General features: G+C 40.6%; 1 protein-coding gene across 5 annotated transcripts in view; it reads left to right on the top strand.

Annotated features, from left to right (window-relative positions):
* LOC117530960 (epidermal growth factor receptor kinase substrate 8-like protein 1) overlaps positions 1-17,636 on the top strand; it is a 30,797-nt gene extending 13,161 nt beyond the window's left edge. For all 5 annotated transcript variants that reach the window (XM_034193929.1, XM_034193927.1, XM_034193928.1 and 2 more), the window contains 12 exons: positions 288-420; positions 533-621; positions 708-782; positions 8,740-8,888; positions 9,235-9,376; positions 11,242-11,297; positions 11,423-11,531; positions 13,342-13,467; positions 13,550-13,694; positions 14,871-15,036; positions 15,139-15,271; positions 16,783-17,636. In XM_034193929.1, the coding sequence (XP_034049820.1) occupies positions 288-420; positions 533-621; positions 708-782; positions 8,740-8,888; positions 9,235-9,376; positions 11,242-11,297; positions 11,423-11,531; positions 13,342-13,467; positions 13,550-13,694; positions 14,871-15,036; positions 15,139-15,271; positions 16,783-16,869 (1,410 nt within the window). In that variant the 3' untranslated portion in view covers positions 16,870-17,636. The remainder of the gene's footprint in view (positions 1-287; positions 421-532; positions 622-707; positions 783-8,739; positions 8,889-9,234; positions 9,377-11,241; positions 11,298-11,422; positions 11,532-13,341; positions 13,468-13,549; positions 13,695-14,870; positions 15,037-15,138; positions 15,272-16,782) is intronic.
* Positions 17,637-17,748: the final 112 nt, after the last annotated feature.

Raw genomic sequence — 17,748 nt, forward strand, 5'->3', positions numbered from 1 at the left:
TGATTATGAAACTGTATAATTATGACTTGACAGTCATAATCATGACTTAGCACCTCAAAATCAAAACTTAGCATTTGAAATTGTATCTTGTAATTGTGACTTCTTATCTCGGAATTATGATTGAATTATGATGAGTATTTTATAATCTTAATTTAGTACGTCATTATTATGAGAAAACACAAACTCGGAATGAAGTAAGAAGAACGTGATAAGTTTTATGTTGGCAGTTATGTGCTTCCATATGTACAGTATCTGGGGGAAAAAAACTGGTGTTCGTTCTAATTTAGGGAATCCTCAATCACTGTTTTGATGACATCGAGAGCTTCATGGGCAAACTGCAACAGACTGCTGAGGCTGCAACGGAGCTGAGCCAGACGAAGAAGAAGAAAAAGAGGAAAAGCAAAAAGAACAATGCTGAAGGTAGAATCAAGAAAAATGACTTTCCAGATGATATGTTTGAGAAAAAAATAACATCCTTCTGCTCATCGCACATAGACGTAATGCTGGACTTTTGTGTTTTTGTCAACAACAGAGGACTTGCTCGCCGCGAAGGCCTGTCCACCTGCAGAGGCGGAATTTATTGATATCTTCCAGAAAATTAAATATTGCTTCAGCTTATTGGTGTGTATTCAGGTCTTTATTCTTTTTTTCATGCTATGTTGCATCAGATGAAATTAGAATTTGTCTGTTTATTAATGTCTCTGCAGGCCCGTTTAAAATCTTTCATCGCCAACCCTTCGTCAGAGGAACTCGTTCATCACGTGTTTAAGCCTCTGGATATGGTGAGTGAGCGTCACAACCTTTACGGTTCTGCCAGCGCTGATGGCGACAACAGCTGTTGTTGCTGTAAACGCCAAACAAAAAGTGAGCATATGACATGATGACATGCCCTAAAACACATCTGATGTCCATAATGATCACCTTGTCCTGTGCTGTTACATCACTGATGAAAAATAAGGGCGTAGATTGAATTCAACAACAGGTATCACATGCTGCAGCAGATACAGCTGTTTGATTCATATCATTTCCTACAGATTCCCAGATTATTGTCTAAAATCATCTGTTTATTCACAAAGTAATAATAATTTTAATAGCAGTCCATTTTCACCTGCTTCAAATAACACCTAGTATGTTGTCAGTCGCGCTTATTTGTCCATCTTGCTTATTTTTGGAATTTAGAAATCCTTTTGTCACACACCACAAGCTGAGGTCTTTTTGCAAAAATCCACTGTTGACTTCTGCATGTGTCCATCTGATGTCTTCTGTTGTCCACACTGCATCAGTTAACATTCAGTATGTTGTCCATCTTGCTTATTTTTGGAATTTAAAAGTCCTTATATTGAGTAACAGCACATGCTGTTGTGTGCACATGTGCGACACTGAGATCCTGTCTGCTATTAAACTCACCTCCAGGGGAATGTTGTGTTAAAAAGTGAGTTCCACATACAGTAGTGTTCGAATAATAGTAGTGCTATGTGACTAAAAAGATTAATCCAGGTTTTGAGTATATTTCTTATTGTTACATGGGAAACAAGGTACCAGTAGATTCAGTAGATTCTCACAAATCCAACAAGACCAAGCATTCATGATATGCACACTCTTAAGGCTATGAAATTGGGCTATTAGTAAAAAAAAAAAGTAAAAAAGGGGGTGTTCACAATAATAGTAGCATCTGCTGTTGACGCTGCAAACTCAAAACTGTTATGTTCAAACTGCTTTTTTAGCAATCCTGTGAATCACTAAACTAGTATTTAGTTGTATAACCACAGATTTTCATGATTTCTTCACATCTGCAAGGCATTAATTTTGTTGGTTTGGAACCAAGATTTTGCTCATTTACTAGTGTGCTTGGGGTCATTGTCTTGTTGAAACACCCATTTCAAGGGCATGTCCTCTTCAGCAACATGACCTCTTCAAGTATTCTGACATATCCAAACTGATCCATGATACCTGGTATGCGATATATAGGCCCAACACCATAGTAGGAGAAACATGCCCATATCATGATGCTTGCACCACCATGCTTCACTGTTTTCACTGTGAACTGTGGCTTGAATTCAGAGTTTGGGGGTCGTCTCACAAACTGTCTGTGGCCCTTGGACCTAAAAAGAACAATTTTACTCTCATCAGTCCACAAAATATTCCTCCATTTCTCTTTAGGCCAGTTGATGTGTTCTTTGGCAAATTGTAACCTCTTCTATCCATTTTGATGGTTGTTTTCCATTTTCTTCCATGCATCTCTGTTTTTTTTTGTCCATTTTAAAGCATTGGAGATCATTGTAGATGAACAGCCTATAATTTTTTGCACCTGCGTATAAGTTTTCCCCTCTCCAATCAACTTTTTAATCAAACTAGGCTGTTCTTCTAAACAATGTCTTGAACGTCCCATTTTCCTCAGGCTTTCAAAGAGAAAAGCATGTTCAACAGGTGCTGGCTTCATCCTTAAATAGGGGACACCTGATTCAGACCTGTTTATTCCACAAAATTGACGAACTCACTGACTGAATGCCACACTACTATTATTGTGAACATCCCCTTTTCTACTTTTTTTTTTTTTACTAATAGCCCAATTTCATAGCCTTAAGAGTGTGCATATCATGAATGCTTGGTCTTGTTGGATTTGTGAGAATCTATTGAATCTACTGGTACCTTGATTCCCATGTAACAATAAGAAATATACTCAAAACCTGGATTAATCTTTTTAGTCACATAGCACTACTATTATTCTGAACACTGCTGTATACAAAATAAAGGAGCAACTTGTACTCCAGAAAATATGACAAAGTCATTCAGATAATATGGTTCCATGTGACACTGCAGTTTGATGTACTTGGTAATAGTATCCAGAGGGCAGTAAGGGGTTATGGTAATCTGACCTTGACATTCATCAAAATGATTGACCTCTGGCTGATCAGTTCTGGAATCCACTTAACCACATCTGGTCCAAATTGGGTTGAAAACCAAATTCCTTGATCTTTGCAAAAATTAATTATTTAATGGCAGTTTTGAGGTCAACCTTCACTGATAGACCATGTTTGTTCGAAATCAGCTAAAACACGTGAGGTAGACCACCAAAGAGACAGGCAGACATCACCTCTGCTCCACTGATTGACCTTTGGCAAATTTGACCTTGCTGGACAAATTTAGAACCCACCTCCATATGTGTGGCACATTTGGTACAAATCGGTGTGAAAAATGTCAGTTTTGACATTTGAGATCACTGACTTTGGCCTTGAACGGCAATTCTGAAGTTGACCATCATCCAATTATCAGGTTTGGTGGAACTCAGCTACAGGATGCTCAAACATTCCACCAAATTTGAACCAGTTCAAATAAAAACTGGAGTTATTTTATTCACGCATGGATTGATGATCAGACATGTCTTCTGTTGCTCTCTCCTTATCTGATTTGAAGTGCATGTGGGGGGGGGGGGCGCTATTTCACCAAAGTACAGATAACATGGAAATGAATCGGTGACATTATAAGAAAAATACAGATTAAAAATAATTCTTGGCATTCATCTGCTTCAAAACTGAATCAACACATTACTGACCCAAAGCAGACACTTCGGACAAATCTTTCGAGATCTGATTGATCTCGGATGACTGATCGGTGACAGTTTAACTCAATCCTGTTGCTTAGTAATTTTTGCATTATATGAGCGAATAGACACGACCATGTTGACCATGATATAATAATTGATCAACGTATTGATTTATTCTGCCTAACAGAAACTTGGTTACAGCAGGATGAATATGTTAGTTTAAATGAGTCAACACCCCCGAGTCACACTAACTGTCAGAATGCTCGTAGCACGGGCCGGGGCGGAGGATTAGCAGCAATCTTCCATTCCAGCTTATTAATTAATCAAAAACCTAGACAGAGCTTTAATTCATTTGAAAGCTTGACTCTTAGTCTTGTCCATCCAAATTGGAAGTCCCAAAAACCAGTTTTATTTGTTATTATCTATCGTCCACCTGGTCGTTACTGTGAGTTTCTCTGTGAATTTTCAGACCTTTTGTCTGACTTAGTGCTTAGCTCAGATAAGATAATTATAGTGGGCGATTTTAACATCCACACAGATGCTGAGAATGACAGCCTCAACACTGCATTTAATCTATTATTAGACTCTATCGGCTTTGCTCAAAAAGTAAATGAGTCCACCCACCACTTTAATCATATTTTAGATCTTGTTCTGACTTATGGTATGGAAATAGAAGACTTAACAGTATTCCCTGAAAACTCCCTTCTGTCTGATCATTTTTTAATAACATTTACATTTACCCTGATGGACTACCCTGCAGTGGGGAATAACTTTCATTACACTAGAAGTCTTTCAGAAAGCGCTGTAACTAGGTTTAAGGATATGATTCCTTCTTTATGTTCTCTAATGTCATATACCAACACAGAGCAGAGTAGCTACCTAAACTCTGTAAGGGAGTTAGAGTATCTCGTCAATAGTTTTACATCCTCATTGAAGACAACTTTGGATGCTGTAGCTCCTCTGAAAAAGAGAGCTTTAAATCAGAAGTGTCTGACTCCGTGGTATAACTCACAAACTCGTAGCTTAAAGCAGATAACCCGTAAGTTGGAGAGGAAATGGCATCTCACTAATTTAGAAGATCTTCACTTAGCCTGGAAAAAGAGTTTGTTGCTCTATAAGAAAGCCCTCCGTGAAGCTAGGACATCTTTCTACTCATCACTAATTGAAGAAAATAAGAACAACCCCAGGTTTCTTTTCAGCACTGTAGCCAGGCTGACAAAGAGTCAGAGCTCTATTGAGCTGAGTATTCCATTAACTTTAACTAGTAATGACTTCATGACTTTCTTTGCTAACAAAATTTTGACTATTAGAGAAAAAATTACTCATAACCATCCCAAAGATGTATCGTTATCTTTGGCTGCTTTCAGTGATGCCGGTATTTGGTTAGACTCTTTCTCTCCGATTGTTCTGTCTGAGTTATTTTCATTAGTTACTTCATCCAAACCATCAACATGCTTATTAGACCCCATTCCTGCCAGGCTGCTCAAGGAAGTCCTACCATTATTTAATGCTTTAATCTTAAATATGATCAATCTATCTTTGTTAGTTGGTTATGTACCACAGGCCTTTAAGGTGGCAGTAATTAAACCATTACTTAAAAAGCCATCACTTGACCCAGCTATCTTAGCTAATTATAGGCCAATCTCCAACCTTCCTTTTCTCTCAAAGATTCTTGAGAGGGTAGTTGTAAAACAGCTAACTGATCACCTGCAGAGGAATGGTCTATTTGAAGAGTTTCAGTCAGGTTTTAGAATTCATCATAGTACAGAAACAGCATTAGTGAAGGTTACAAATGATCTTCTTATGGCTTTGGACAGTGGACTTATCTCTGTGCTTGTTCTGTTGGACCTCAGTGCTGCTTTTGATACTGTTGACCATAAAATTTTATTACAGAGATTAGAGCATGTCATAGGTATTAAAGGCACTGCGCTGCGGTGGTTTGAATCATATTTGTCTAATAGATTACAGTTTGTTCATGTAAATGGGGAATCTTCTTCACAGACTAAAGTTAATTATGGAGTTCCCCAAGGTTCTGTGCTAGGACCAATTTTATTCACTTTATACATGCTTCCCTTGGGCAGTATTATTAGACGGTATTGCTTAAATTTTCATTGTTACGCAGATGATACCCAGCTTTATCTATCCATGAAGCCAGAGGATACACACCAATTAGCTAAACTGCAGGATTGTCTTACAGACATAAAGACATGGATGACCTCTAATTTCCTGCTTTTAAACTCAGATAAAACTGAAGTTATTGTACTTGGCCCCACAAATCTTAGAAGCATGGTGTCTAACCAGATCGTTACTCTGGATGGCATTTCCCTGATCTCTAGTAATACTGTGAGAAATCTTGGAGTTATTTTTGATCAGGATATGTCATTCAAAGCGCATATTAAACAAATATGTAGGACTGCCTTTTTGCATTTACGCAATATCTCTAAAATCAGAAAGGTCTTGTCTCAGAGTGATGCTGAAAAACTAATTCATGCATTTATTTCCTCTAGGCTGGACTATTGTAATTCATTATTATCAGGTTGTCCTAAAAGTTCCCTAAAAAGCCTTCAGTTGGTTCATAATGCTGCAGCTAGAGTACTGACGGGGACTAGCAGGAGAGAGCATATCTCACCCGTGTTGGCCTCTCTTCATTGGCTTCCTGTTAATTCTAGAATAGAATTTAAAATTCTTCTTCTTACTTATAAGGTTTTGAATAATCAGGGCCCATCTTATCTTAGGGACCTCGTAGTACCATATTACCCCATTAGAGCGCTTCGCTCTCAGACTGCGGGCTTACTTGTAGTTCCTAGGGTTTGTAAGAGTAGAATGGGAGGCAGAGCCTTCAGCTTTCAGGCTCCTCTCCTGTGGAACCAGCTCCCAATTCAGATCAGGGAGACAGATACCCTCTCTACTTTTAAGATTAGGCTTAAAACTTTCCTTTTCGCTAAGGCTTATAGTTAGGGCTGGATCGGGTGACCCTGGACCATCCCTTGGTTATGTTGCTTTAGACGTAGACTGTGGGGGGGTTCCCATGATGCACTGTTTCTTTCTCTTTTTGCTCCGTATGCATCACTCTGCATTTAATCATTAGTGATCGATCTCTGCCCCCCTCCACAGCATGTCTTTTTCCTGGTTCTTTCCCTCAGCCCCAACCAGTCTCAGCAGAAGACTGCCCCTCCCTGAGCCTGATTCTGCTGGAGGTTTCTTCCTGTTAAAAGGGAGTTTTTCCTTCCCACTGTGGCCAAGTGCTTGCTCATAGGGGGTCGTTTTGACCGTTGGGGTTTTTCATAATTATTGTATGGCCTTGCCTTGCAATATGGAGCGCCTTGGGGCAACTGTTTGTTGTGATTTGGCGCTATATAAGAAAAAAGTTGATTGATTGATTGATGTGAAAGGTCTGAGTCACGTCAAAATGAGTTCACAGTACTTCAGCAGTGCTGCCAGAAACAAGCGCCAGTCTGTATTGACTCAAGGCCGTTCCCTCTGAACGCCTGAGTGAAACTGCGACCACTTGATGAATGCGGGATTTGTTTGATTGTATTTGTTCAGCTCTACTTGCATGTACATAAACATTAAGAGCTGCACTCTACGAGAAAGTCAAAGCCGCCATCACAGATGGATATTGTTTGCATGTTTGAAATCACAAGAGGTGAGCTGAATTCATATACAGTTTTGTTTTTTTCCTGTCCTTAAGAAAACAATGAACGCTACAATGGGTGTGTTTGTGTGTGAATACTGGCAATCCTAAATAGCAACAAGCACACACTGACTGTATGTCACTCTACACACTAGGCACTAGTACCTGTGCACACGATGGTAGTTAGGTCAGGAAATTATAGCATGAGTAAGTATGTGGAGACTTTATGAGAGGAATTTGCAGGTTGACGACACAGTTCATTGCCTCGTGGAAATCCGATGGTTTGACACAGTGACATTGATCTTCACCCAAATGATTGACCTTTAGCTGATCTTCCCAGAGCTGTGATGTTTGCCATGTTTAACCTTGCATTGGCCAAACCAAAACTTTGACCTTTGGCACCAGTGATCTTAACTGAAACTAACCCTGTTCAGGGCAATTCTGGGGGTTGACCTTCATCTACATACCAAGTTTAGTAGAAATTGGACAATGGCCTGAGAGGCGTAGGCGAACAAACAGACAGACAGATTCCTTGTTCCTTGTGTGACCGGAGGATCTTTATGGCCGGGACGGCGGTGGGATCGAACCCCAGACTGCTCAAACTAAAGACCAGAACTCTACCAGGTTAGCCAAAGGGAAATTCCCCATTAGCCAAGCTAGCGGGAACATCTTTTCAATCCGGACTTCATCTTGCTACACTTGGCTTTGGAAAAGCACAGAGCAGGGACATAGCAGTAGGACTAGCACTACATAGACTGGTAATTCCCAGTTACGCTACCTGTGTTGTAGGAAAAGACACTTCATTTGCATTGTCTCAGTTCACCTAACTGTGAAAGGGTACTAGTCCTGGCTGAGTAACTTGTGATGGACTGGTGTCATGTCCAAGGGGAGTGGGTAGACCCGCATCCACTTTATACTGCAGTTGCCGGAGATGCACATTCATTCATTCATTCATTCATTCATTCATCTATTTACTCATTATTCACAAACCCTTCACATCTTGGTGAAATGTGGTGCACCAACTCAATCCAAAAAGCCACTTTGTTTTGTCTGTTTAATACCCCATAGACATATCTCCCACCTGCTGGATGGTTAATTGATGTTGGATTGATGATGGATTTGGAGCAGGTGTGGTTTGTCAGAAAGAGAGTTTCTGTGCAGGAAATGCACTAAATCAGAGAAGTACACTGTGACTTTTTCATTGATTCACAGTAGTTACATTCCGAAACTCAATATAACCTGGTAATATCACCAACCCAACACCGCAGAAAGGATTTTGCGTGAACTTAGCCGAAACAGACACTTCTTCCTTCTCTCTGCCTCCCTTCTCATTTGTGTAATTTTGAAGTCGCATGTAATTTGAGCTGAGCTTGTTTGATTTTCGTTTCTTGCCAAACCATCGATGTGGTGCCCAACTCTGCTTGTTGTTCGACGATACACCTGACTAACAGTAAATGCCGGCCTCGATGTGCCAACCGGCATTCACCAGGCAACACTGTGCTCGAGTTTCATTACTAGCCAGTTTTTGGCAAGTGACTTATTAATATTTGTGTGTGTGCAGATGGTAAAAACAACTGGGGGACCAGCCATGGGAGCTTCAGTGTCCAGCCCTGCAATGACCAACTCTGCCGTGTCCCTGCTGCAAGACAACCTGAAGGCAGAGGAGCACCAGCTGTGGACGTCTCTGGGGCCCAACTGGACTCAACCTTGGTCAGTACTCACAATAAATTCATCAAAACCTCTAGGCCTGGCAAAACTGTGAAAATCCTCTGCATCCAGTTCCCACAGACTGTATTTTATTCAAGTAGACAGTCAGGGTGGAGGTCTTTGTGGTCTTTTTTAAACTTAAATTGTTGCTCTTAGAATTCAAAGAGCTGCTAAATGACTACATTTTACCCACTGTATCCAACTAGTAAGCTATTCAGTACTGGCAGAAATTAGTAGTAACTTATTGCTCTAAATCGGAGCTCTAAATGATGATTTGGACTGTCAGATCACTGCTTCGGTTGGACTGTTAAGTAATACCCAGCCGTGCCTCCTTCTTCTGCCGTCTCAGCTCCCAGCTCAGAGATCCAGTAGCTCCCTACACCCCTGTATTCTTAGACGGCTGGAAGCCAGAACCCTTGAGGCCAGATGGGCAGGCTTGGGAGGATCCGATCGAGTCACAGCACAAAAAGGAAACTCTCCAAGTAAAACAGGTACGGAATAACCTGGAGACACCACACGTGAGATACCACGCTCCCGGAGAGGAGCGTTCAAAATGAGTGTGTATATGAACAACACCAATGTTGACTGATCAAACAGAAGCATTTCGTAAGTAAATGTCAAAGCTGTTGTCAGTCCACCGTGTTTTCCAGCTCTAAGAGTGTGTGTGCTGATATCCCACCTTTGGTTAAAAATGACGTCTTCAATTTCTTCAATAAAATCATCTGCGTTCATTTATTTGTCTGTCTGTTAGCAGGATTACGTCTAAACTACTGCACGGGTTTTGACAAAATTTTCACCACAGATACATATTAGGCCAAGGAAGAACACATTAAATTTTAGAGGTGATCCAGATCCAGATTCTGTATCAAGTGTCACTTTATATAGGATTTTAGGGATTGCTGTTAGCAGGATTATGTCAAAACTACTCAACAGATTTTCACCAAATTTGCACCACAGATGGATATTAGGGCATGGAAGACTCCACTGAATTTTGGAGGTGATCTGGATCCGGATTGGCGGATGCCAGGAATCTGTTTGCGCTTGTTGTTATTCATTTTGCCATAGCAAAGGGTACCATCCAATTTTTTTTTTTTTTTTTTTTTTTTTTGCTTTTTAAGGAGACAACATGCCAAGATTATTAATTTAGAATTATGTGAAGATAAGCATTTAAATTTCTTTCAATTTCTTTGTTCAGCACTTGGTTACATCTTGAACTGATGGCTTTTAAGAAATTATTGTAGGGCTTTTATTTTGACAGTTTAGTTGTTCAATTGATTAGTGTTTGTTGTTTTTGCTTTACTTTTACGGCTTTGCTTTTGCTTGATATAAAACAGGAAAGTCATCACTGTTCCCCTTGACACTTGGATGGTTTGGATGATCAAAGATATTTTTCCATTGTGGCGGTCCCATAGTTAACGGTTAACGGGGGGGGGGGGATGTATTTCTAGCTTCCACTGGTCATGTAATCAACTGATCTCAAAAGATCAAAGGCATTTATGATCAGATCCCAGTAACCAAAAATGTTGAATATATTTTACACCTGAGAAGCAGATATTTTGTTGAACTCATGTTACAGTTGTTGTTTGGGGAGGTGATGGTCTACTGGTTTAGTGTTGGGCTTCACACTAGAGCATCCTCGGTTCAAACCCCAACCTGACCAGAAAATCACTAAGGGTCCTTGGGCGCTTTGCATGGCAGCACCCTGACATCGGTGTGTGTGTGTGTGTGTGTGTGTGTGTGTGTGTTTGTGTGAATGAGTGAATGAGAGGCATCACTGTAAAGCGCTTTGAGCATTTGATAAAGATGGAAAAGCGCTATATAAATACAGTCTATTTACCATTTAAAACTTATCTAAAGCGAGATATATCCGGCAGATATGTGTGCATAACCTGAGTATGCCCCCCAGGTGTGTTGCAAATTGATGTGTGAATGTGAAAATAGCCCTTCTGGTTTTCTGGATAAAGAGGCTGTTTGCTGTCCTGTCTGAGTAACATGCTGCAAACCCAGAACCCCACAAGTGCTCCCCCCCGCCAAAACAAAGAATATATGTGTGTATATATATATATATATATATATATATATATATATATATATATATATATATATATATATATATATATATATATATATATATATATATATATATAAACCCTGACAGGTTCACAAGAAACCAGTCAATACTGTCTAAAATTTCACTTTTGTGGAGGTTTCAGATCTTTCGACAGGAATGCTGCTTGTGCCACCTTTTCTAAATGTCATTTATGTTGTTCACTCTGTTGCACACACCTCCTGTACCCGTTTTTTGATCTGTGTTTGTCTCTACACTCATGTACACCTGTTTTCTCCACATCCACAGCAACAGCAGCCACCTCAGCAAGTCGTTTTACCCAACACCCACATCAGCGACAAAACGTAGGTCCTCCCCCTCCCCATTTACCTGTTCTGAATCTTAAGGTGTAGCATTTCAGTTCACAAACCAATCCAACATTTGCAATCCTGTATTTCTGCTGCATGACCTTTGACTCCTTTCCTCTCAGAGACGGAGGTTCACCCCCTCCAGAGTCCGAGAGACTCTACAGCTGCAGTTATGACTTCATAGCCAGGAACAGCAGCGAGCTTTCCGTGCAGCAGGGGGAGACCCTCGAGGTAATGACCCCGTCATTATTACCCCTGTTACAAACACGGCATAAAGCCACCTGACACTTGCACAAATTTGATCCCTGCACTGGCACGCAATCTTGCAGGCCAATGAGTAAACTCGTCGTAAACTGTGCGGGGCACAGTTTACGACGAGTTTACTCATTGGCATGCAAGCTTGCGTGCGAACTGCGTGCCAGCTTGGGGATCAAATTTGTGCCAGTGTCAAGATGGCTTCATGGTGCTACCATTACTTACTGTCAGTTTTAGAAGGTCACTCGTTAGAGCGCATACCTCAACTAAAGACCAGTACAATGCTACGGAACCCGGGAGAGGTCCCTTAAAGTGATATTTTTTCTGGCCATAATAATTTGTGCACACGTTTTCCTTTAATTGAGCCCTCGAATTAATAAAATGTGCTCTCAAATTAGTAAAATGTGTGCACGTTTTCCTGGCTGCGATCATTCGTGCGCACGTTTTCCTTTAATTGGGCCCTCAAAACAATAAAACGAGCGCACGTTTTCCTTTTGTTCAAAATTAACTCCATAATATGACCTAAATTGTCATACTCATGACGGGGAGACGCTTCGCCCTCAGCATCCTTTTTAATGTCCTTAAACTCCAGATGATGCCATGCTGGGTAGCTGGAGTTCTCTGTATGTCCTTGTGTGCCCAAACCATGATGATATAACCTGACCAGATCCATTTCTATTGGGGAAATGTATTACACTGTCTCCTGGTTTGTTGACTAATAGCCAACATTTATGTGTCAAGACAATATTGAGTGATTGAGTGCACATTTTACAAACTGTGGCCACGTTTAAGCAGATCGCACCCTTGTTTTACTCAGATGATGCTTAAAACGTGCACAAAATTTAATAAAATGAGCGCACAATATAATAAAATGTGCGCACATTATAATAAAACGCGTGCAAAATTTAATAAAATGTGCGCACAATATAACAAAAAAAAAGCACACAATATAATAAAACGTGTGCAAAATTTAATAAAACGAGCGCACGTTTTCCTTTTGTTCAAAATGAACTCCATAATATGACCTAAATTGTCATCTTCACGACGGGGAGTCCCTTCGCCCTCAGCATCCTTTTTAATGTGCTTAAACTCCAGATGATGCCATGCTGGGTAGCTGGAGTTCTCTGTATGTCCTTGTGTGCCCAAACCATGATGATATAACCTGACCAGATCCATTTCTATTTGGGAAATATATTACACTGTCTCCTGGTTTGTTGACTAATAGCCAACATTTATGTGTCAAGACAATATTGAGTGATCGAGTGCACATTTTACAAATTGTGGCCACGTTTAAGCAGATCGTGCCCTTGTTTTACTCAAATGATGCTTAAACCGTGCGCACAATATAATAAACCGTGTGCACAATATAATAAAACGGGCTAAAAATTTAATAAAACGTGCGCACAGTATAATAAAATGTGTGCAAAATTTAATAAAACAAGCGCACAATATAAAAAAATCTGCACAAAATATAAAAAACGTGCACAAAATTTAATAAAACGTGCGCACAATATAATAAAATGTGCACACATTCTCTCCACGTTCAAAACATTTTGCGATGACACTTCATGCAACAAACATCTGTATTGTAAAAAATTCTCGTTATCGCTTATGTAGATCCATCAAAATACTTTATGGTTAATATGTCAAAGCCAAACATACATTGTAGCGTTTTGCAATTAAAAACAGGTTTTTAATCATAGCTCCACCCCTTTATCTATGCATCATCAGAAGGTGAAATACACTCGTCGATTCTCGCTGACAGCAGCTTTTCTGTCTGCCACAGGTGATCGAATCCTCCAAGCGCTGGTGGAAGTGTCGCAATCGTTTCAACCAGGTCGGCTTTGTGCCCTTCAACATCCTGGAACCCGTCGCTCACATCGACAGCCCGGTGGCGACTAAACCTCCCAATGTAATGCACATGCCACTCATGCTCAGAGGTGTGCACGTCCTGTACATGTCTGAGTAAATTAAACTGTTTACTGCATCTACAGGCTCCAGTCCCGCCTCCGCTTGCCAAGCAGTTTAATATGGTCCCACCCAGTCCTCCTGTCCAGCCCAAGGCCCCGTCCCCCCAACGCCCACGCAGCTTACCGCCATACAACCAACATGTACCACCTTCTGGGGATTCTGATAAAGGTACCAAACTAACGAGTGTTTGCATACTGCAGGTTTAACTGGTCAGTCCAATCGCAGAGCTGAAAGTGGACACTAGATTTGTCAATACGGACTGAAATTCTTTAAACTTTAAGCTACAGTGTGTAGGATTTAGGAGTGTCTGTCAGCAGCCGCAGCAACAACAACAAATCGATGTGTTTTTTTATGGGCTCAGAATGAGCCCTTCACAGCTACATGGGAGCGGGTTCACTCACGAGGCCGCCATGTTGATACAGTAGCCCAAAAACAACGTACAGTACATACTGTGGAGGACTGAAGAGGACAACATAAAAGAGGAATCTGCTGGTTTCTAGTGGAGGCTAACATGTTGAGAAACCTCATTTCTGTGAAATAGAGGATTTTACATGTTGCTTATCACAAGAGAAGGTGAGGAACCATGAAGCTCCGTAGCCAGTGATGTGAAAATGTGACGGAAACAAAACCGTGACCAATGATGGCATATTCTAATCCAATTACATTTGTTCCACCAATCTGACTGGTTAATCGTATGTGATTTTAGACCATAAAATATCGCGTTGGCAAAATATTCAGCCGTTTCGCATTTGATGTGTTACTCCGCGCCCTGACCGCATTGATACACAAGTGTCAGCTGAGATCGAAAGAAACTGGCGGAGCGACGATGATGCCGAAATAAGTGGATTTAACTCAGTGCAGCTGATGAGATGGAGAAATCTGTGGTTCTGCTCACAGAATTTCCAGTTTGGCATGAAGACGCTCTTGCTACGGTAAGCTTCGATGATCGAATTACTTACAAAAAATAAACTGCGCAAACGATGGAATAGGATTAGAATGGGAATAACCCCCTTGTGTCTGATGATTTGTGGACGTTAATGCTGGATTACAGTCGCAAATATCTCTTTTTTCCCCCAGACACAAGGGGGTAATTTACTAATTGAAATTTGAAGCCTCACCACTAGATGACACTAAAACCTACACACTGTACCTTTAATGATAGTTTATTTAATTATAAGGCTACACACTAAAAATAGGAGAGGGCTCAAACTTCCACAGAGGGGTACAGGTATGAGATCTGTGCCCCACACAGTTGTGGATAAAGGTCCAAAATACGAGTATCTCTGTGTATGCCGGGGATAGTCGAGTGCGTAATTTCCAATGCTGATGGCCTTTTCTTTTCAGCCATATCTGTGAACGAAGAGCTGCTCCAGAAGTTGACCAACGGAAAGGCCAACCTGAACAAACCTCTGGTCATCCCTCGTTCCTCAGACACCTCTGCTCCCCTCAACTATCACTCCCCTCCAGAGGAGGTGGCAGAATGGCTCCGTACGAAGGGATTCAGTGACCCGTGAGTACTGACAGAACACAGTAACACACAAAGTGTCACCTGCAGGCCTGCGTTTATTGCAGCCACAAACCAATTTTGAGGTGTGCTGTTTGTGTCCCTCAGGACAGTGTCCTGTTTGGGAGTGCTGACAGGTGCTCAGCTCTTCTCCCTCAATAAGGAGGAACTACGTGCTGTGATTCCAGAAGAGGGCACCAGAGTGTACAGCCAGCTGGCTGTGCAGAAAGCGCTGCTGGAGGTCAGTTTTAAATTTCACATTTTGTCTTTTATCTTGTTGACCAGGTGTAATATTTGCCAGCTGTAACAGGAGTTTGGTAACAGAGGAGGCCAGATTTGATCCACAACTGTTTTTTCTCCACTTTCAATCCTAGTTTTTGTTTTCAGGCCATCTGAACTTAAAAAGAAGGGGAACCACTTCAATAACATGTCCAAAAATAATAAAATATATAAATCTGATGTGCAACAGTGCAGCTCAGATTTTAGGAATATCTGTTGATAAATCCTGCAACACTATTTAGCCTTTGGAAGTTCTTTCACCTTAAAACTCATCAAATTCAAAATAAATTACAAATCTGTTCATTTAATGCACCAGATTAAACCAAAAATCAGGTCTGTTTTGCTTATGTAATACACCATAAACCTATCTGCCAATTGGTTTATGTTTGGTGACTAGATGATGAAAATTAGGAGCAGGCGTGACTTAATTTACACCTTGTCTGCCACCTGCTGACCCTCTCTGGACTTGTAAGGATGTGTGTACGTAGTGCAGCAGATAAGTGAATATTTACTGAGGGATACTTCAAATGGTGATGCAAGCACCAAATTTGGCACACATACTCCTTAGACATTACTCTTTTAAAAATGTCGGGTACCCACGTGAACTTTCAATAGGCGGCCAAAAAGTTGCTCCAATTTTGGTAAAAAGTGATGCAAATTATTAGTTGGGTGAATACGGTTTTTAAAAGGAATAGTTTGCATCATGTATCATGCTTAGTTATGTTACAGGGTAGCATAGGTCACATGTCATAGAATCCAATGGATGCTGATATTGTTTAACCTTTACTTTGCAAACCAAGCACGCAACAGTCAAAACTATTCCATTTATTAATCCTATTAGCTCAACCAGTAATTTGCACCACTTTTTACCAAAATTGGAGCAACTTTAACTTTTGACCCCTGTACAAACTGAAATTGACCTTTCTCAGTGTTCTTGCTGTTTTTACCCCGTAACTCCAGACCATTCATTCACAGATAGTCCAAAGTATACCTTTTTGGAATCTTTATGATCAGACAAATAATATGGAATACCTTTCAATACGATTGGAACATTTTTAAATTTTGACCCGTGTAATACTTCAATTGACCCCTTCTTGGCCGCCTATTGAAAGTTCATGTGGGTACCCGGCGTTTTTAAAGAGTAATGTCTAAGGAGTATGTGCCAAATTTGGTGCTTGCATCACCATTTGAAGCATTTTTTTCAGTTATCCGCTGCACTATACGCTGGAGAAGGATAGCACAGTAGCTTTGTGGTTAGCACTACTGCTTCCCACCTGGGGCCTTTCTGTGTGGAATTTGCACGTTCTCACCGTGTTTGCGTGGGTTCCCTCCCACATCCAAACACATGCCAGTTAGGTGGATTGGATACTTTAAAAAGTTGATCATAGGTACAGGTGGGAACGTGTCTGTCTGTGGTCCTACGACGGACTGGTTTGGACAACATTCATTTTTATCATCGGTTCTCGTCTACAGGATGTACGAAAAGCCACAGAGCTGGAGACTGTTATGGAGATACAGAAACAGAAGGTTGACCTGAAACTGGAGAGCAGCACGTTGTGAGACGCTCGCGTGAACATGAGATTCACATCAGAGCCTCAATCGAGATTCAAGTTTTCATCAGTGAATAAACATGTAGTGGTGTCTTGACCCTCATCAGCAGGGTGACTTGTCTGAGCAGCAACACATATCTAGAATTTTCTTGTATTAACATGCAACAAGTACAGTACACGTTAATATTTAACATTAAAGCACACTGTCATTTGACTTCCATGTTCTATTTTTCTTTGCCAATTTATACAGTTTGGTTTGTCTGTTCTGTGATTTGCAACCATGTTGAAAAAACTGAACTGCGGCAAGAAAAAAAAAGTCTGTACAACATTAAAATGAAAATGGCATTTTTAATTGATAAAGTTTCCCAGAACAGATGACTTCCAACAATCAGTAAATTACTGCATCCATTTAAAAATCTGCTCACATTTAACTATAGTTGAGGAAGCAACCAAGTGGTCCAATCTGAGTCCAAAGTAAATTTAACTTGACTTTTGTACATGGTTTTACCACACATACCAAAACGATAAATCTGCAGTTACACCCCCACATCTTGTTAAATTAAAACAAATCAAGACTAATAACTATAAAGCAAGAGGGCTGCCTCCAGTACTGGCAACATAAACCACAATTGGGAGAACAGACTGTAGTCACGAGCACTATCTTTTAAAATGGGTTTCTTGAAATATGAACAAACATTCAACTGCTCTCAGGCTGCGTCTCAACACGACATCATCACAGGAGCTGGTGAAACCATAAACCTCTGGATCATGACCAGACAAACTATCAAAAGACCAAGTGGTTTACATTTTATGCTTTTACTACTGGAATCACTACAGGGCAAGTTTATTTATTTATACATATAAAACATGATACAGGATATGCTGGACA

Source organism: Thalassophryne amazonica, chromosome 18, assembly GCF_902500255.1.
Source record: "Thalassophryne amazonica chromosome 18, fThaAma1.1, whole genome shotgun sequence".
Taxonomy (NCBI): Eukaryota; Metazoa; Chordata; class Actinopteri; order Batrachoidiformes; family Batrachoididae; genus Thalassophryne; species Thalassophryne amazonica.